The sequence below is a fragment of the Peromyscus californicus genome, unplaced genomic scaffold (assembly GCF_007827085.1).
Source record: "Peromyscus californicus insignis strain IS unplaced genomic scaffold, ASM782708v3 Scaffold_6__1_contigs__length_162567912, whole genome shotgun sequence".
NCBI lineage: Eukaryota > Metazoa > Chordata > Mammalia > Rodentia > Cricetidae > Peromyscus > Peromyscus californicus.
In genome coordinates this window covers 147,280,052-147,301,247 of record NW_026294584.1, presented here as the reverse complement: position 1 = coordinate 147,301,247, position 21,196 = coordinate 147,280,052, and the positions used below count along the sequence as shown (strand labels likewise).

Genomic DNA, 21,196 nt, shown 5'->3' with positions numbered 1-21,196 from the left:
AGGCTTAGTCCGCGCACCCTGGCTGTCTTCTCTGGCACCCGTGCCTTGGGTCCTTGCCTTCATCTGCCTAGACCTCTGCTTCCTTATTCTAAGTTCCTCATGTTGCACAGCTGGCTTTCTCACTCTCAATGGAAGAGTGAGACCAGATGAGTGCCCACATGCCCTCCCAGATCTATCCAGTCAGAGGGCTGTTTCTGACAGAAGGCGCTTGGTCTCTTCACTGTTTCATCTCCATTTTTAATGGACTGGCTGTAATCGATGTATTTTGATTCATCAAAGCCATATCTCGGCTGTTTGTTCTGATGCTGTTAGTGCGTAGAAGCCAAAGCAATGAGGTGTGAGTAATTCGGATGTGTGTTGGCAAAAAGGGCCTCATATCCTCCAGGCCCAGCAACAGATGGGTTCATTCTATCACCCTAGATTTTTAAATAATGATAATTAATACTTAAGCCGGGTCCTTTTATCTAAGGTGCTCAAAGGGCTTTGTGGTCATTAACCCATTGGTTTACCTGCCTCAAGCCATCCCAAGGTCAGGAGTGCCTCTTCATACAACAAAGAGAGAGGACCATGACTAACCTGAAGGAAGGTGGGGAAGTGGAGGTCACCAAAGTAGCTCAGCTGGAAAAATTCCGTGGAAACATCTCCTCTGTCTGCTGGTGGCAATCACACCACTCACGGAGCTCTTGAGTGAATTCTCCTGGATGTCCATCCGATCCGCTGCAGAGTCCCCTTCCCCTTACTGTAAGCTTATCCTGACAGTCACAGAGGGGCAGCGGTGATGGTCCCAGAAGGTTCTTCTCTCAAGGGAGAAAATGGCCTCTTTGAAGTTAAGGAGACTCTCAAGACAGAAACATGCCAGAATGAACCTGTCAAGGGTTTGTTAAAGACCTGAGGTCTTAGCGGGTGGTCTACATTAAGAAGCATATGCTGACAACCACACTGTGAAAAGGCATCTCCTCAGAAATATTAGATTCACTCGCTTCATCAAACCACGCACCTAGCAGATGCTCCACACGGGGCCAGGTGCTATGGAGAAGACAAGAAAGTAAGATTCATACAGAGAAGTTGACATATTTCTTCTTGGTTTTTTTGACTTTTGTTTTTCAAGACAGGCTTCTCCATTGTAGCCCTGGCTGTCCTGGAACTTGCTCTGTAGACAAGGCTAGCCTCAAACTCAGAGATCCATCTGTCTCTGCCTCCCAAGTGCTGGGAACAAAGGCATGTGCCACCATACCTGGCTCATGCTGACATATTTCTTGTTTATTGTTATTCATTTATTTACTTTATTATTTACTACTTTACATATTTATTGACAAAATTAACTCATAAATTAGGTCCCAAAAGTTAGGATTTCTTTCATTTAGAACAGAATTCGTTCTTAGGTATCAGAGAGTTTGGTAGAAGGTAATCCACAAGGGTTGGAATGACCCAGGAAGGCAAGAGGGTCTGGGAGATATGATGAACCAACCTTGGAAGTAGAAGAAGGGCTTAGATGAGAAACAAGGTACATGGACAAAAAGGTAAGGGGTCATTCAAAGGAGAGACAAGCTAAGGCAATCTAAGACAAGCTGAGTGGGTGGGTCTTATTTCTTTTCAAGACTCTGGGAAAACAAACTTGGCTAAACCATGACATCTGGAGATCTGGGTGGAATATGGTTGGATGGAAAATGTAGAGCTGGGTCCCAGGGTATCTCAAAACCAAATTAGGTGCACTAATGTGGGATCTTCAAATTGCATATGGGGAAAGGATCACAAAGGAAACTGGGGGCATTTTGTAGAATTATATGTGTCACCATAGAGAAAAAAAGTATGTTATTTCAGTATCAGCTGGTGACCTTTAATTATGAATTCCTCCATCTCTGGACACAGGAATGCCCAGCGGCCACAAGACCCAAAGCAAGTGTATTGATGGGGCTGAGGAGAGCAGAGGTGAGAGGTTACAGCCAAGGTGCTGGGAGACGCCAAGAACAGTTTGTCCAGGAAAGAGGCCATTCACAGTGAGCAGCCAGGGTCTCAGGAATGATTTCCCAAAGACAAGGAAAGAGCAGAGAAAAAGGATTCCTCTTAATTTCACAATTTGATCCACCATCAGCTATGTGAGCACCAGGGGTAGGTAAAATTGCCCTTCTATATGCCCAGAGAAAGCCATGGTACTTTATTAAATGGAAGCTCTTCAGAATCTTTGGATTTAAATCAGTGTTTGGGAGAAGCCCCTGAAATAGGCATTAAGTATCTTCCCCATAGCTTCCTAAACACATTGGAGTAGTAAGGAAACAGATTTCCCTAAAGTCACACCTCTCTGGGCCAAGGCACCTCTGGTCAGCAGTAAATGAGAAATAATTATTCTCACCAAAGGATTCTATGCAGAAAAGTTGCCGTGAAACTGGACTAGGTGTGTCTTTCTGTCCTTCCAGTTCTTTTTATAGACACTTCTGGGCCCTGAGTGAGGTCCTGCAGGTCTTCCGCCTGTCTGAGGAGAGATTAAAGCGCCTGAGGTCGTCTCCTCCTTACTCACTTACAGTCACAGCTTCACCACCACCACCACAGCCTCACTGGCTTCCAGAACAGCCACAGAGAAGGTAGGTTGGAGTCCGGCGGCTCTGGTGTCAGCTGTCAACTGGGACCACCACTCCTGCCAGCTGAACTTGGAGTAGCTAAAGGGGAATGGGGCTAGGAGTATTCAAATGCAACAGGGCATTCTGTATTTGTTTATGTTGTTGTTGTTTTATTTTATTGGAATCAACATGCGGTTGTTTTTCTAGGCCACCTAAGTTCAGTCAGGGATTTTAGTTCTAAATATCTGTAAAGTTACTTGAAGGAAGGTGACATTTTGCATACTTTTTTGGTGAACAGATAACAGTGTCTAATAATAATAGCCCATTGCATTGGGTTGACTTGAATTAAAATGAAAGAAAAGATAGTCATTCCAGTTACTGGGGAAGATGGCTGGCCTATCTGCTTGAGGCAGGGCATCAATGTTTGAGACAATCCAATCAAGGATGCCTTGACATTCTGGAGCCCGATACAGCTAGAACCCCACCGATCAGACAAGAAGATTCTGTTTGCCTTCAAATGGCCTTTGGAAATTCTGATACAAAAATAGATGAATTATCTGGAGTCCCCAAGGGAAGAGCATTCTGGCTTCGCTCTGCAGAGACAGAGCTAAGGCAGTGTCGAAGGGTGTAGGTTAGCCTTCTTCCCATCCTTGTCATCCTATACACAGCAGTTGTAAATGTGGGCATAGGAGAGAGGATGGTGTTCCTATGTTTGTAGACTGTACTTTTATCTATCAGATCTTTATCCCACCCAGGAAAGTTGGTGTTTAGAGAAGTGTTGAGAGATACAATGTTGCTCTCCTGTTTCTGGGTGACTCTTTAGTAAAGCCATGCCCTGCATATGCTCAGGTATCTTCATTTGGAATGAAGGACCGGACTCCCAACAGGCATTCTTGTGGGTGGCTATAAAGTCATGAGTTATCTTCATCTTTTTTTCACAGGAGACCAGACATCCATTTTCGTGAGGTCCACCTATAAGTTACCATGTATGAGGACTGCATGAAGTCCACAGAAGACTATTACCTCTTCTGTGACAATGAGGGGCCATGGGGCATTGTGCTGGAGTCCTTGGCAGTGATTGGCATAGTAGTTACAATATTGCTGCTCCTGGCATTTCTCTTCCTCATGCGGAAGGTGCAGGACTGCAGCCAGTGGAACGTGCTTCCTACCCAGTTCCTCTTCCTGCTGGGGGTGCTGGGGCTCTTCGGACTTGCTTTTGCCTTCATCATCCAGCTCAACCAACGAACTGCCCCTGTTCGCTACTTCCTCTTTGGGGTTCTCTTTGCTATCTGCTTCTCCTGCCTCTTGGCTCATGCCTCCAACCTGGTGAAGCTGGTCCGGGGTAGAGTCTCCTTCTGCTGGACCACAATTCTGTTCATTGCTATTGGTGTCAGCCTGTTGCAGATCATCCTTGCGATAGAGTATGTGACCCTCATCATGACAAGAGGTTTGATGTTCGTGCACATGACACCCTATCAGCTCAATGTGGACTTTGTCTGTCTCCTGATCTATGTCCTCTTGCTGATGGCCCTTACATTCTTTGTCTCCAAGGCCACCTTCTGTGGCCCATGTGAGAACTGGAAGCAGCACGGAAGGCTCATCTTTGCCACTGTGCTGGTCTCCATCATTATCTGGGTGGTGTGGATCTCCATGCTCCTGAGAGGCAACCCTCAGCTCCAGCGGCAGCCACAGTGGGACGACGCGGTCATCTGCATTGGCCTGGTCACCAATGCGTGGGTTTTCCTGCTGCTCTATATCATCCCTGAGCTGTCCATCCTCTACAGATCGTGTAGACAGGAGTGTCCTCCGCAAGGCAGCGCATGCCAGGTCCCAGTCTACCAACGCAGCTTCAGGATGGAGAACCAGGAACTCTCCAGAGGTACATCCCAGAGGGCCTGGGGCAGGGAGGGCAGAAAGATCCCAGAGGGATCTCAATGGCAAGGGCCAGATTTTTGGTGAGTCATGTCAAGTATAGAGACAAAGCCTTTTAGAACCAAGGGAAAAGAAGATCTTCCAAAACAGGCTTTATGTGGAAAGAACAGGACAAAAAGAATTAAAGGTTCTAGATGAAAAGGAGTGACTGTTGCTGAAGCTTGGCAAAGAAAGTCACCCACTCTAAAATGAATCAATTAAGCTAGGGTGGGAGCACGCACAGAGGTGGATACAAGAGGATCGGGTGTTCAAAGTCATCCTTGGCGACACAGAGTTTGAGACCAGCTTGAACTACCTGCATGTCTCAAAAATAATAATAAAGTAAACAAATAGAATAAAATGAGTTAACCAGCCCCAGGGGTAGATCAGGCCATGCTAAGTTCAGACATGTTGGCTGTCAAGCACAAAAGTAGACCCTGGCAAAAGTAACAGACATTTTAAAAGTTTAAGTCTGAAAGCTAACTACCCAGGTAAAGTGTAAAGCTGATCTGTGGGACTCATGAGAGCCACAGAGTTCAACAACTTCCGGGTTTTTATTTTGCAAGTTGTTCACTGTTTCAAAAAAAAATCTTTCAAGGCTATGAAATGGTCCGTTTAATCCGAATTCTAAGTAAAAGCTCAGGTGTGTAATCATTAGTAGACAGGAAACAACTGCTTATGTGACATTTTCTTGCTAATTTCTAGGTCACATGTATCCATATAGAAAATCAAGCTCCTGTCTCTGTTTTGTTAGGGGTTGACATTATCCATGATACCAAAGATGCTTGGTCCCTATCAACCTATAGGAAATAGTGGCTAATTTCAGTTATCTGGAACTGTATCAAAACTCATTAATTCCTCTTATGGAACATCTGACATTATCTACAGTCCAGTGTCATAGTTTTGCATCACTTTTGATGTCTTAATAGACAACTGATTTCTCCCATTTTCTCTCTATTGTGTAACAAAGATGCTATTTTATATATTATATGGCAAACATAATGTTCGCCAGGCTCAAAAACATTTAATATAAGCTTTCCTTTTAAGTACGTACACTTTCTGAGCTGTTATCTCTAGTTAATTACACATTCAAATTAAATCCTGTCCAGATAAATGCATCTATTAGTTCTTTTCAGTTCAGTTGACAGAGAGTCGGAAATTGATGCTATGTATCCTTCCTGCAAAATTAAGCCTTGCTGTGGATGCTTCACGTCTGATCCCTGAGGTTTTCAGGGGAAACTGCAGAGTCTGTCATTCTTTAAAATTCCTTTCAGAGTTCCTACCCGAAGATGGGATAAAAGTTACTATTTTCTTCTTTTGTGTTATCCCAGAAACAAAGAAGTATCCTAATATCCCAAAATATGCTTGCAGTGACCCTTATTGTTAGACATGTGTTTGAGGTGTTGTAGGGAGGGCACCACCCTGTCTCAAACAAACAAGCAAAAAGATTTAAAGTGTTGCCAGGTGTGGTGTAACAACCTCATAATCCCAGCATTTGGGCAACTGAGGCAAGAAAGTCCATTTGAAGTTGATGCCAGCCTGTGTCTCAGGATGAATTCCAGGCCATATGAAGACTGTCTCAAAAACAAGGTATTATAAGGAAAGTCTCAGAGCTCACAGAAGTCTTCCATCAGAACGATAGTTCTGATAGTTGGTCAGAACTACCGTACTATCCAATCAAGATTAGAAAAATCCATTTCTTGAGCTGGGCGGTGGTGGTGCACACCTATAATTCCAGCACTCAGTACTCAGGGGGCTGCAGGAAAGTCGATCTCTGAGTTCAAGGCCAGCCTGGTCTACAGAGTGAGTTCCAGGACAGCCAGGACTACACAGAGAAACTCTGTTTCAAAAAAACAAAAAACAAAGTGAATGCTGGTGGCATATACCTTTAATCCCAGCATTCGGGAGGCAGAGACAGGCAGATCTCTGAGTTCAAGGCCCACCTAGTATACAGAGTGGGTTCTAGGACAGCCAGGGCTACACAGTGAAACTCTGTCTTAAAAAAAAAAAAAAAAGGAAAAAAGGAAAGAAATAAACTCCATCTTATACAGGAAATAGTCTGCCGATGATAGTTATTGCCAGGCATTTGATATTTTTGGGGGGTAAATCAATAGTATAGTGCCTTAAAGATGCAAATTGCCCTCCAAGATTGGGCAGAGTCACCTGAAAATTCAGATCAGAGACTAGAATCAGAACTTAAGTCTGGGAAAATGCAATTATCAAAACATGAAGAGAGTAATTTAAATGCAATAGAAAGTGTAGGGTTACAACTAGCCAGGGAAAAAGAGAAACCATGTAGAAACAAGCCAGCACCTTGGAAAACCACAGGTGTGATTGTGGCTCCCGTGGAGGCAGCTGGAAAGCAAATCCCCTTGGCCCATGATCTTGTTTATTGAAGGAATGATCACAGTGTAACTAAACAGGCATGCGGCTGGGGAGAACAGCCGTGCCCTTGTTCTCGGCATCAGTCGGTCTCCAGCATCAATACAGGTCTGGGATCCACTAATGAGACGTGTGGGGCACTTGGGGAGGCTCTGTGGAAAACCACAGTCATGATTAAAGGCTTTCAGCGTCACACCTGTGTGGAAAGGTTAGGCCAGTAAAACTGAGTTGGTAGTTTCAAGTTTTATGCGCCTTTCTCATAGCCGATCCAGGCTCTGTCTGTCTCCATTCTGTCCTGAAACACGGCATTTTGTTCAGGTCCATGAGGCACAGTGGCCCTGTGACTCTTCTGACTCACGCTGTTTGCCACCATGGCTCCAACGGCATTGCTATTTGATTTACCGCTGGGCTTATAAAACCAGAATTATGCAGCTGAGAGAAAAGGAGTCAAGGGATGATTAGCAGAGAATTTCACAAGTGTGAAGACACCTCTGTGGGAGGCAGTTGTCCCACTGTTCCCCATCTCCAACTAAAAACGGGGTAAAATGAACTTGAACCAGCACGTGGAGGATTGATACCAAATGGGAAAGTAAGAGATGGTAAAGGATTTGCCGAAACCGATCAGCAAAAGGGATTAAAGACTCCATCCAGTTCCTGGAAGTCTTTGCAAAGATTAGGCTTTAAAATCGCTCTGAAGTAGCTTATGGACTTAATTCTAGACGACAACAACATCTGGAGACAAATGCAACCAGGCATGTCGCTACAGGACATAGCACAAATGGGCAGATTTACTTCTATTGTAAATGTGTTCCTAAACAACTGGATAAATAGTGCTGACTGTGCAAACATGAGACCTGAATTTGATGCCCAGAACCCATGTCAAATGCCCAAGTGTGGTGGCACACATTGTTATTCCAATGCTGGGGAGGCAGAGGCAGGCAGATCCCTGTGGCTCCCTGTCCAGCTAACCTAGACAAATCAGTGAGTCCTGGCCCATGAGAGACCCTGTCTCCAAAAAAACATGATGGACAGAGCTGGGGAGATGGCTCATTAGTAAAGCACGTGTTCCAGAAGTGTGAGGACCATGGTTCGGGTCCCCAGCATCCATAAAGATGCCAGGCAGACATGAAAGCCTTGTTATGCCAGCCCTCACCAGGCAGAGACAGACAGGAGATCCCTAGAGCAAGCTAGCCAAATCGGAAACCTTAGGTCCAAGTAGAGTCCCTGCCTCAATATGTAAGGTGGGGGGTGATTCAGAGGATACTCATTGTCAATCTCCAACCCCTATGTGTGTGTGTGTGCACACTACACACAAGCATGTATGCACACACACCACACATATGTAAAAATTACCATGGTGAACAGTGTCCATGGAACAACACCAAGGTTGACTTCAGGCCTCCCCACACATGCATACACACACGTGAACCCTCACATACTTAAGCATGCACACACAGCTGTATATTGATGGAATTTTTAAACCAGTTGTTCTTCATAAGACTTCTTTTTTTTGTTTTGTTTTTGTTTTTGTTTGAGTCAGGGTCTCATGTAGCTCAGGCTAGCCTTGAACTCCTGACCCTGCTATTTCTGTCTTACCAGTGCTGGGATTACATTCATACACCCCACACTCAGCTTCACTTGAGCACATACATATCTATGTATTCTCACAGCATTTGATTAATATTTCACAAGTTCAACATATTGTTAGGCACTGGGAATGTTATCATAAAGATACCCCAGAACAGTGCAAAAATGTGTGTATAATTGAAGTAATTAAAATGTATAAGTGAAGAAGCCATTTATAAATTATGTTTGTGCTTAATTAACTTTTATATGTATCTGGGATGTTGGTATTTTAACATATGCCTCTTTAATTTGATTGATTGATGGACTATGTTGTTTCTATTTGAAGTTAGTGGATTTATTTCAGAATAATTGTTCTCCTAAGTTATAGCTAACCCCCAGCCCCCAAATCCATGGCCACTTAACTATACCAGCTGTTCATACTGAGAACTTGAAGAGATCATAAACACATTAAATATCAGTTACAGATCTTCTGGGGACAGGACAGCCCTCCCCCCAATTATTGCCTGCTTTATCCATTGTAGATTAAGTAGAATATTGTTCGCACCAGGCTTGCTAAAAGCAAGACCTACCTGTCTTTAAAGGACTCTGGTGGGCGGGATTCTGTCCAGCGGCTGGATGGGTATTAGCGTGATGAATTTCAAAGGTATAAGACAAAGATAAGTGACGAAGCTCAGCAGTGAAAATGGGTCAATAAGTCTAAAATGAGTGAGCCGTGAGAAAGCCAGTCCTGCAAACGGCAGACTTGGGTGGGTTTCCCCAACGTATCAGCTTTGGTTGGGTATGGTCTTTTTCGATACTCTTTATTCTGTTGTTTTAAATTATATATATATATATATATATATATATATATATATATATATATATATATATATATATAGTGTGTGTGTGTGTGTGTGTGTGTGTGTGTGTGTGCGTGTGCATGTGTGGACAACTTCCAGGAGTCGGTTTTTCTCCTTCCACAGTGGGATCTGGGGCCCAAACCCAGGTAGGCAGACTTTTATGGCAAGTGTCTTTACGCACTAAACTAAGCGATCTCGCACTTCCCCATTTTTTTCTTCAAAGTGTACCTACTTTCTCAAAGGAAACCCAGTGGAATAGACCCAGGTGATAAGTTTTGCCTGCTCTTTTACAGGAAGCTTTTTTTTTTTCTTTCCTGTCACTCTAATATCAAAAGAAAAGAAAAGAAAAGAAAAGAAAAGAAAAGAAAAGAAAAGAAGAAGAAGATTTCCCACCAGTTGGGAGTAGAAAGATTCTTCCCCAGAGCTTGGGAGTCTAGTGGACAGGGAAACACGGGGGAAAGTCAGTGAATGAGTGTCACCTTAGAATTGGGTAGGAGAAAGAAATTCTGGCCTGCTGTTACACAGGAAAGTATACTGTGTATTATCTGGTTTGCTTTAATCTAACAAAAAGAATTGAAAAGTTTTCATCATAAAGAAATGGCTAAGGAAATGTATGTTTCCCTAGATTTGAACATGGTGTGATGTATACACGTATGGAAACATTACGTGGTCCCCCACAATGCACACCTAAGATTCCATTACAGGGACTGGTGAATGGCCCGGTGAGTAAAAACACCTGCTGCCAAGCCTGACCACTGGAGTTCACTCCCCAGAACCTACTTGGTAAAAGGAGAAAACCGACTCCATAAGCTGTCTTCTGACATCCACACTTATGCACACACTCACATGTACCCCCCCATACATACATACATACACACAAAAAAAATAAAATAAAAAATAAAAAAGGACAAAAATGTTGAGGCTATAGCTCAGTGGTAGAGTGCTTGCCTAGCAGGCAAGGCTGTGTTCAACCCAGCACTATTTAAAAACGGAGCCAAACAGTAACAAAACAACAAAAAACACTACCCTGCTTAAATGGTTATAGGTGAGGGCTGGAGACAGCTCAGCTCTTTTTTTCATTATTATTATTAACTGTTGGCTGTTGTTATTGTTGTTGTCCTGTCCTAGGTCTCTGGGCTATCCAGCCTCTGGGTCCTGGCCCTTAGGGGTGAGCTCCCTCTCAGAGTGTGGGTCTCCAGCTAGGCCAGTCATTGGTTGGTCACTCCACAATGTCTGCGCCATCTTTACCCCAGCACATCTTATGGGCAGGACAAATTGTAGGTCAAAGGGTTTGTGGCTAGATGGGTATCCCAACCTCTCCACTGGAAGTCTTGCCCAGTTACAGGAGATGGCTCTGTATCCCCTATTGCTAGGAATCTTAGTTAGGGTCACCTTCATAGATCATTGGGAGTTTCCATTGCACTAGGTGATGGCTTAGCTCTTAAGAGCAAATAGTGCTCTTGCAGAGGACTGAGGTTCGGGTCCCAGCACTCACCAGACATTAATTGTTTGCATCCTCGGGAACCTAGGGAACAGACTTGCTGTCATGATCATCAGGCTTTTCCTTTTATTTCCACCAGGAAGCAACATGAACAAAAAGTTAAGGAACTTGACAGACAGGGAGAGGACAAGTGTCCCTCCTGAGAGAGAAAAGGGAAGTAGACAACACAAATGGGGGTCCCAGGTCCACCTTCTCCAGGGTCCAACCACCAGCACCGCAGCCTCTAAGTGTGACCACTACTGACACAGCTATGTCTGTGAACACCCAGACACAAGCATGTATGGAATAGGTGTTTGGGCTGAGAGACAGAAGTTCCTGCCTTCATAGAGACTGCTGCCCGGTTGAGGAGACTGTCACTAAACAAATAACTGTGTTTGTGGTTATTCTACGACAATGTAGTATTTCTCTAGGGAATTCTCTCTCTCTCTCTCTCTCTCTCTCTCTCTCTCTCTCTCTCTCTCTCTCTCTCTGTGTGTGTGTGTGTGTGTGTGTGTGTGTGTGTGTGTGCTTGTGTGTGTCTGTGCATGTGTATGTGTACATATGTACATGTGTGTGCCCTTAGGTGCTCATTATTTGTGGTGCTGGGAATCAAACCCAGGGCCTTCCAATGTTGGGCAAACTCTGGAAATAATTTTTTTTATTATGTCCAGTTTTAAAATTTGAATCTAATTAGCCTGGGCATGGTAGCACACTCCTGTAAACCCAACACTCAGGAGATTGAGGCAGGAGGATCACCAAAAGTGACTGCAGCCAGTCTAGATTACACAGGAAGTTCTAAGCCAACCTGGGCTGCAAAGTAAGTCCCTTCTCAAACAACAACAATAAAAATGAATCCAAGCTTGTAGAGAAGTCAGCCTGCAGGGACAGTTGAAAGTCTACGACCCCAGGGGTCACTGTTAACTCCAAGACAGAGGCCATGCCAGCCCAGGGTTGGGTCCTTTTCTGGAAAGTTATGATGTTCTCCTGCTTCTGCAGTTACTACATCCCCATGTGTTTCTCCTGAACACATGTTCTCTAACATTATACAACTTTCCTCCTAAACATTTCAAAGATTCTTTTCAATTAGATTTTTTCAAGGGCTGGATGTGATGGTATACCCCTGTCATCTCAGTGATTGAGAGCTGGAGGGAGGAGTATCAGGAGTTCGAAGCTAGCATCAGCTACATACTGAGTTTGAAGACAGCCCAGGCCCTATGACATCGCGTCTCAAACTAACAGATGAGGGAATTAAATGGATGAATGAATGAGCAAACCCATTGGGTTGTTTTTTTTAATAGCTGCCACAACCAAGTAGTCCTTTTTGTTTTTTTGGTTTTTTTTTGTTTTTTTTCGAGACAGGGTTTCTCTGTGTAGCTTTGCGCCTTTTCCTGGAACTCACTTGGTAGCCCAGGCTGGCCTCGAACTCACAGAGATCCGCCTGGCTCTGCCTCCCGAGTGCTGGGATTAAAGGCGTGCGCCACCACCGCCCGGCCCCAAGTAGTCCTTTTAAAGCACCAAGAGCCAGTTTGGCAGGCACTGAGCCTCCTCGTAGTCCCAGTGACTCCAACACTAACACAGCCCTTCCCTCCTTTGGCTTTCAGCCCGAGACAGTGATGGAGCTGAGGAGGATGTAGCTCTAACTGCACATGGTACTCCCATTCAGCTGCAGGTAAATGTGCTCGACTCACTCACCTAGGAAGACATGGCGAACACTCTTTCCTTCAAGTCTATGTCCAGTGACTTTCACTGACCTGAGGGAGGACAGGCAGGACAAGCCAGACTCAAGCCACACCAGATGGCACAGGAGAGGCCCCCAGCTTAAACCCCGTGAGTCTCCTCCCTCCACACCATCACCTCAGTGTATTCTTCCCAGGAAGGACCAAGTCAAGCATCGAGATCTGTGTGATATTGAGGAGGCTGGATAAGCTCTGCACCAGGGTCAATGGAAGTCTGTAATATGCATGAGTGTTGAATCTGGTTTTAGTATCGGCTACCTAAATCTATCCCCTGTACCCTTAACATACATCCCCTGTGAACATCCCCTGTGAATCACTCTTAGCCCTGACAGGCCAGGCCATCCTGAGAACAGGGCTGGGTCTCGTTACCATCTGGAAGCCCAGATGGATGAACCAATTTTAATCCTTCAAGCAAAAGCAGAGGGAGCTCTGCTGAGTCGATTGGACATTCCACGTCACGCTGTGACACATTGAGCTGTGATGGCTCACAGTCAGTCAGGTCCTGAAAGCCCAAAAATACCACGTTGGGGAAAAACCTCCTCCTGTGTGGGAACCACAAGCATCTGAGATCCAAGAGTAAAAGCTACTCTCCCATCACTTGTCCACTGAACTTTATGAGGAAACTGGTCAAGCTCAGCTCTCCCATCTGTAACTGAGAATTTGTGTCTCCCTGAATGGCACTTAGGCCAGGACTTGACCACACATCATTTGCTCTATTCAACTCTGGCAGTGGGGGATGGGAATGGGGAGCTTTTGCACAACGAGAAAAAAACTGTTTTTATCCATTCCTTCAGAGTTTCTTGGATGCATTTCCAATTCCAGGAATCAGCTATTCCATTGCCTTGCCAAGAGAAAAAAAATCTTATTAATGACGAACAGTGGAATCTGACATAAATAGGTTTATGTGATGGTTGGTTCCAACGTCAACTTTACACAGTCTAGAGTCACCTGAGGAAAGAGCCTCGAGGAGGGATTGTCATCATTAGCTTGACCTATGGCCATAACTGTAGAGGACTGTCTTAATTACTTTACATAGTATGGAAAGATCTGACCCACTGTGGGCAGAACTACTCCCTAGGCAGAGGATCCTGGATCACATAAGAGGAAAAATAGAACCCAGAACAAGTTAGCAAGCAGAGTGAGCATGCATTCATTTCTCTCTGCCTTTGACTGTGGGTGTAATGTGATTAGTTGGTTTCAAGTTCCCAGCATCTTGACTTAAAACCTGGAATAACCTTTCTCATCTGAGTTGCTTTTTGTGAGACCATTTTATCACAGCCATGGGAATAAAACCGGAACGATCTGAAAGGTTTTTTTGTTTTTGTTTTTGTTTTTTAACTAACAAATAATTAACTGATAGTTAAATGATAATATTTGGCTCAGAAGGTTGCTAATGGCATCCATTCCTTTCCAGACTGTTGATCCCAGCCAGGAGTATCTCATCCCACGAGCTACGCTAAGCCCACAGCAAGATGCAGGATTATAGAGCTACCTGAAACAGAATAAACACAACTGGGAAGACTGTGTCCTGACCAACACAACCCTAACAGTCCCAGGAGAACTCACTGGACACACTGTCAATGAAGTGTCCATCCTGTCTGTCCCGCTGTTTCCTTGCCCTTCTGGACCCATCTTCTGAAGTCAGCCCTGTCCTGCATAATTACAATCTTGTTGCCACCCTACTTTACTGTGTCTTCTGCATTTATTGAACTACATTTTTGTCTTTCTTAGCAATGCTTGGAAGAATTAGTGTCTCCTATTAATGGGGCTGAAATAAACAGCTCGGTGTGAAGAGATGGGGGTCATTCTAATGTGACGAAGAATGGAGACTAGCTGCCACTCGGAACTGGAGTGCACCTCTGGTTGTTCTTCAACCGTACTAAAAACCATGCCTAGCGAATGCTACCAGCTTAACTGTGCGTAACAGTTCAGTTCAAGCCCGGCACAGTGGCGCATGCCTGGAATCACAGCACTAGTTACCTGTAGATTGTGTGGTAAGTAGTTTCAACTTGTCCTTGGTGAATCTGCAGTCAAGCTGGGACAACTAAGATCCTGTCTCAAAAAAACAAACAAAACAGTTCAGTCCAGTACTATTAACTACGTTCACATTGCTGTATTTGGAAGGTTTCTAGAAATTTCTCACTTAGAAAACCTGAAATTTTACACTCACTGAGTAACAGATACCTACCCCACTCCCACTGGCCATCACCATTCTACTCTCTGTGAGCTTGACAACTTTTGACGCTTCATATAACAGAATCACACTTTATAGAGTATGTATACCTTTGGGGCCTGCCTTGTTTCCCTTAGCATAAAATCTTCAATGCCCACCCACGTTGTATCTGAGGGTTCTTTGGAGATATTTCATTAATTTTATTTACATGTGTTTATACAAGTCTGCTTGTCTGTATGTGAAACATGTTAGGACAGTATCTGTGGAGGCCAGAAGAAGATATCAGATCCCCTGGACCTGGACTTATAGGTAGTTTGGAACCACCTGATGTGCTCAGAACTGAACCTCGGTCCTCTGCAAGAGCAGTAAGTGCTCTTAACTACCGAGTCTCTCCAGCATCACCCTCGTCTCTCACCATGTGGTGTTTATTTGTAACAGGATTTCTGTTTTGTTTCTTAAGGTTTGCTTATTTTACGTGTGTGTGTGTGTGTGTGTGTGTGTGTGTGTGTGTGTGTGTGTGTGTAAGCATGCTCACACACACGCATGGCATATTCCTGCATGGCATGCACATGGAGGTCAGAGGGCAATCTCAGATGTCAGCTGTTGCTTCCACTTTATTTGAGATGAAGTCTCTTTTGCTGTTCGCTGCTGTGAGACCAAGCTAGCTGGCCCACCAGATTTTTGTGGCTTTTCTGTATCCACCACCTACATCCCAATAGACACACACTAGGGTTACAGACACCAGTGTTACTGCGTTCAGCTGTCACGTGAGTTGTGGGCATGTGAGCTCACATCCTCACACTTACCCACCAATGAGTCACCTTCCCAGTCCTATCCGTTTGTTTTTGAGCCAGGGTCTTTGGTACAGCCCAGGATAACTTCAACTTCATGATGCTCTTCCTTTCTCTGGTGCCAGAGGATTTCCTTCTGCTTGGAAGGCAACTAGCATTGCTTTGTATACCTATGCTCCATTTTCCAGGTACAGAACATCTGTCATTGGGCATACGGGTTACTTCCACCTGTGGCCACTGTGGACAGTGCTACAGACAGCTACAGGGCCATCTTAAATCCTGCTCTCATTTCTTTCAGATATATCTCCAAAGGTGATAAATGTATCTGGACCATATGGAAATTCCATTCTCCAGTTCTACATCATTAAATTTTAACGTATTTATTTGAGGAGACCCATGGCATGACATGCTTGTGGAAGTCAGCAAAAAAATTTGTAGGAGGCAGTTCTCTCTTTCCTCCATGTGGGGTCCTGGGGATCAAACTCGGGTCATTAGGCTTGGCAGCAGGTCCCTCTACCCACTGAGCCATCTTATTGGCCCCATTCTGAATATTTTAAGAGACATTCTACTGTTTGCTATTTATGTCGACACCATTTTATGTCTGTCAGAAATGGAGAGAGAGAGAGAGTCCCAATATCTCTACCTCCTGGAAACCCCTTGTTATTTGTTATTTTGTTTTCATAATGACATCCTAGTAGGTGGAAAATGTCTAGTGACCCTTCATTAAAAAAAAAAAAAAAAAACCTTTAAAAGGTTGAGGAGAAGTGCTGAGGATATAGCTCCGTGATAGAGTGCTTGCCTGGAATGCATGGGGCCCTGGGTTCAATTCCCAGCAACACATCTAGAAAAATATTTAGCCAGGTGGTGGTGGCTCATGCCTTTAATCCCAGCACTCAGGAGGCAGAGGCAGATGGATCTCTGTGAGTTCGAGGCCAGTCTATTCTACAGAGCCAGTTCCAGGACAGCCAGGGTAACACAGAGAGACTCTGTTTAAAAAAAAAAAATTAAGGAGATAGTACAATGGTAGAGTACTTGCCCAGCATGCATAAAGCCTTGGGTCCAGTCCCCAGCACTGTCAAAACAATCTGAAAAATACAGGAAGGGATGGAAGGAGGAACAGAAGAATAACAGGCAGCAGATGGGGGTGATAGCTCAGCAGGCAATGACACTTGCTACCAAGTTTAATGTCCTGAGCTCAATTCCCCCAAGAAACCATAAGAAGGAAGGAAAGACCCAACTCCACACTCTTACTGTGGCATGCACACACCCATATACCCCACACACACACGCACACATGAATAAATAAATGTAATTTTCATTAAAGGGGCCTGAGTATGGAATTTGAAGGTAGCCTCGTCTACATAGGGAGTTCCAGGACAACCAGGGCTACATGATGGGGACTTGTCTCAAAAAAGAAAAAGAAGGAAGGAAGGAAGGAAGGAAGGAAGGAAGGAAGGAAGGAAGGAAGAAGGGAGGGAGTCCAAATGCTGATGGACCTACAATATTCTAGAGACTGGTAGCAGAAACCTCACACCACAACACTGCACAATGTACATAACATGGACATTCCCAGGGACCGGCCGGCAGGTGACCTCCCACAGTGTTGCCACCCAGGGATAGCTAGAGATAATAGAGCGGCAGACAGACCTGCTTTCATGTGCTATTAACAGCTGATGCTCATAAAGGGCACCACGCAGTGACCATGAAAGGCAGTCTACCTGCCTCAGTGACTTTGATGAGCTGGTGCCTCTTACTAATTGTCTGCCTTTGTGTCTAACACCACATCCATCCTAATGGTTTCATCTGTCCCAAATTTCTTATATGTAACAGGCACAAGACCAAAGTCAGAGACGTGCATCCACAATGCCCCTGGGGGTTGAATATAGCCCCTTATCTTGCAGAGGAAAAAGCAGAACTTCAAAGAAATGGGATGCCACTCAGTAGTCACTAGGGGTGGCCAGCTTGCCTGACTCCTAGGCCACTCCTCCCCATCTGTAAGGAGTCTCCATGTCTCTATTTCTGTATTAGTAACTTAGGTGTGTCCCCCTGAGAGTCAAATGATGTATTTCAGACCAGTGAGTGTTGAGTGTCTGTGTGACGGCATGGTGAAAAAATAACAAAGGCTCTGTGTATGTGTGTGTGTGTGTGTGTGTGTGTGTGTGTGTGTGTGTGTGTGTGTGTCAGAGTGTCTGTGTGTGTGCCAGAGAGCCCTTTTAATGGCCAACAAACAGCACAGGTTGCTCCCTAGCAACAAACATATCCCGAGCAACTTCAAGGAATTAGAAATAGTTGTAGGACTTGAGCCCAGACATGGCAGACACCACTGATCAAGCAGGGCTTGTGTTCTTGTGGAATAAATGACACAGTAGAGATAATTCCAGTGACACGACTTCTTCATTTCATATATGGAGAAAAGGGCCTTACCTGGGATGGTATGGCTCACTAGAGGCTGAACAAACACTCCGCGCGTGCACGTGTGTGTGTGTGTGTGTGTGTGTGTGTGTGTGTGTGTGTGTGTGTATCTCAAACTATAGTACACACGGGGTGGGTGGGGCATGAATGAGCTTACCTGTGTGCCAGACATGTGTAAAGGTCAGAGGAGAACTTTCAGGAGTCCATTCTCTCCTTCCACAGTGGGATCTCGATCTCTCTTCTCTCTTTCTCTCTCTCTCTCTCTCTCTCTCTCTCTCTCTCTCTCTCTCTCTCTCTCTCTCTCATGACATAGGGAGACAGGATAACTATGTACCAAACCTGGCAGGAGGAGACAAAACTCCTCAAGGAGACAAAGGTGTTTGGGGGCTAATATTGTCTTAAGAACAAGCCTTAGGAGCTGGAGAGAGGGCTCAGTGGCTAAGAGTGCTTACTGCTCTCACAGAGGACCCAGGTTAGGAGGACCCCAGTATCCCCTTCAGCTCACGACCATATGTAACTCTAGCTCGAAGGGGATCCCACTCACCTCTGGCCTCTATGGGTACCTGCATTCACACACATAAAGTATCAAGTAAATAGAACTTCTTTAAATCCTTTTCTTGGAGCTGTTCAAAACATCTTAATGGGCCAGCCTAGTTTTCAGCTCTAATCTCTTGTGAGTACCCATTTGCCACTCTTCAAAGATACAATATTTTAAAATTAAGTTGTGCTTTATGTGAGATACTTCAGAATTGACATATTTAGAGGGCATCAAGGTGGCTCTCTCAGGAGTACAAAGATGCTCTGTAGCTGGAGGTTTTCTTGTGTCCTGCCCGGTCCTGCAGCCACTCAGTCCCAAGTAAACACACAGAGGCTTATATTAATTACAAACTGTATGGCCTATGGCTCAGGCTCATTATTAACTAGCTCTTATAACTTAACTCAACCCACTTCTATTCATCTGTTTAGCCATGTGGCTTCACAGCATTACCTGTTCTCTCACATCTCACTTCTCCTGGCGGTGGCTCGCAGCTTCTGCCTGACTCCACCCTTCTTCATCTCCATCTTCAGTTTGAATGTGCTTCCTAACCTTATTCTGCCTTGCCATTGGTCAGACGGCTTTAATTATCAGCCAATGAGAGCAACACATATTCACAGCATACAGAAAGGCATCCCACAGCCCTTCCCCTTTTCTGTCTAATCAAAAAGGAAGGTTTTAACTTTAACATAGTAAGATTACATATAACAAAACAGTTATCAAGCAAGAATTACAGTTACAACACCTAGTCTATTTGTATTTGGCAAAAGTAAAGAAAATATTCTATTATCTATCCTATTTTTGTGAGTCTAAAGTTTCATATCTAATTTACCTCTTGTCATGACTAAGGAAAACTATAATTATAACTATCTAATCTTCAACTCCATCAAAGACCCAGAAGGATATAATATTACATAACTAAACAGGAAGTTCATTGTAAGCAACTTCCAAAAAATGTGCTAGGGGCCAGCCACATAGCCTGTAAAGCTGTGCTACTTTGCCTGCCTAAAACACCTAATTGGTCTAATAAAGAGCTGAATGACCAATAGCTAGGCAGGAGAGAGAGATAGGTGGGGCTGGTGGGCAGAGAGAATAAAAAGGAGGAGAAATCTAGGGGAAAGGTCAAGAGGAGAGAGAATGCTCAGTTGCTCCACACAAGGCAGCACTTAAAGGATGACGGGGTAGCTCTGGAGTTGTTGGGGCTTGCTGCCAAGCCTGACAACCTGAGTTCAATCCCCAGAACCCACACGGTAGAAGGAGAAAAACAATTCCCCTAGGTATTCTTTGACTTCAAATGTGCATTGTGGCACACACAGAGATATACACATATGCACAAAGTAAATAAAATACAGAAATATTTATTTTCTTAAATCAGCATTTGAATATCCTTTGCAGGACTGACTCCTGAGATATCTTAAGAAGTTCAGTGTGATTGGATTGCTATGACATCAAATAAAACTTTCTTTTCTTTTCTCCATCTTATTTCTTTTTAAGTGTTTTCATTTATTCTTTGGCTATTTGTACATCCATCCATATGACGTATTGTTATCATCCTTCTCTCCACTCTCTCATCTTCTTCCCACTCCTCCCTCAATGAGTTATCTTCTACTTTTCCTTCTTTTCTTCTTTGACAACCCACTGGACTTAACTGATGTTGTTTGCATGAGCACCGGTGTGGAGTTATTTACCAGATCAACTTATGAGTAGACACACCCGTGAAGAAAAGTGACTTTCCCTTCTTCTATAGCCATTAACTTCCAATAGCTCCTCAGCTGGGGATAGGGCCACATCTTCCCTACCCATGCTGGACTATTGATCTTTGTAGGTCTTTAACAGCTAACCACAGCTGCTGTGAGTTCAATTCCCAGCAGCCACATGGTGACTCATTACCATCTGTAGTGAAATCTGGTGCTCTCTTCTGGCCTTCAGGGATGCGTGCAGGCAGAACACTGGATACATAATAAATAAATAAATCTTAAAAAAAAAAAAAAAAGGAACAACATACTAACCTCACTATGCCTTGAATTTCCCAACGCAATCAGCTTTTGCAACCTAAACTAATCCGTAGCTTGAATCTTAAATTAGGAATTCTTCCATGCCACTGACCCAGAATAATGCATGTGTGTGTTTCTTGTGGCATCATTTGCTAAAAGCAGCCAACAGACTAAAGCAACCTTAAATGATAAATATCCCAGAAATCTTGGGAGCAACATGCAGATATAAGTTCATAATGTCTGTTCTGAGTGCTATTCTGGGTCAGTTGGGGATCAGCTCTTCCCCTGTAAAACTCTGGTCATGAGTTCTATAAAGAGCCCCTGATTTCTCTTCTATGCCATGTTTTCTAAACTGTTCAATAAATGTAGAACAAAGCCCCAGGCCATAAGGACAGACAGGTCAGACACATACAACAGACAGGCAAGCTCCAGACAGACCCGTATTCACAAGCTGCAGACAGATGAGAAGAAAGCACAGGGAGACGAGTGGAATTCAGTCTTGGGCTCCCACTCACGGTCAAATTAGTCCAAGAAGACTATGTTCTCAATCCTGAAACATCAACCCATTTGTGTAACTTTTGAGGTTTCCTTAATGTGTTAACCAATGTACCCTGAGCCTTGTGGGGAGATAGCTTCAAGACAGAAGTTCTAAAATTGATTAGATTCACCCCTTAAAGGCCTTCCGAGTGCATTTCAGAAATACCAGTGATATCACCATGAGTATTTCTAAAGACTGTGGCATTATTAGAACCTATACTATGTTTACAGTGGTTCAGACCTGTAACTACAGCACTTGGTGAG

General features: G+C 44.2%; 1 protein-coding gene across 2 annotated transcripts; it reads left to right on the top strand.

Annotated features, from left to right (window-relative positions):
• The first annotated feature begins 3,501 nt into the window (after positions 1 to 3,501).
• Positions 3,502 to 14,646, top strand: Gprc5d (G protein-coupled receptor class C group 5 member D). 2 transcript variants are annotated; one of them, XM_052721220.1, is made up of 3 exons: positions 3,502 to 4,434; positions 12,356 to 12,423; positions 13,905 to 14,646. In XM_052721220.1, exons 1-3 carry the CDS (start codon positions 3,540 to 3,542, stop codon positions 13,974 to 13,976), a joined length of 1,035 nt encoding a protein of 344 aa, XP_052577180.1. In that variant the 5' UTR covers positions 3,502 to 3,539; the 3' UTR covers positions 13,977 to 14,646. The 2 variants fall into 2 exon arrangements, with proteins under 2 accessions (XP_052577180.1, XP_052577179.1); XM_052721219.1 differs by lacking the exon at positions 12,356 to 12,423.
• The last annotated feature ends 6,550 nt before the right edge of the window (positions 14,647 to 21,196 follow it).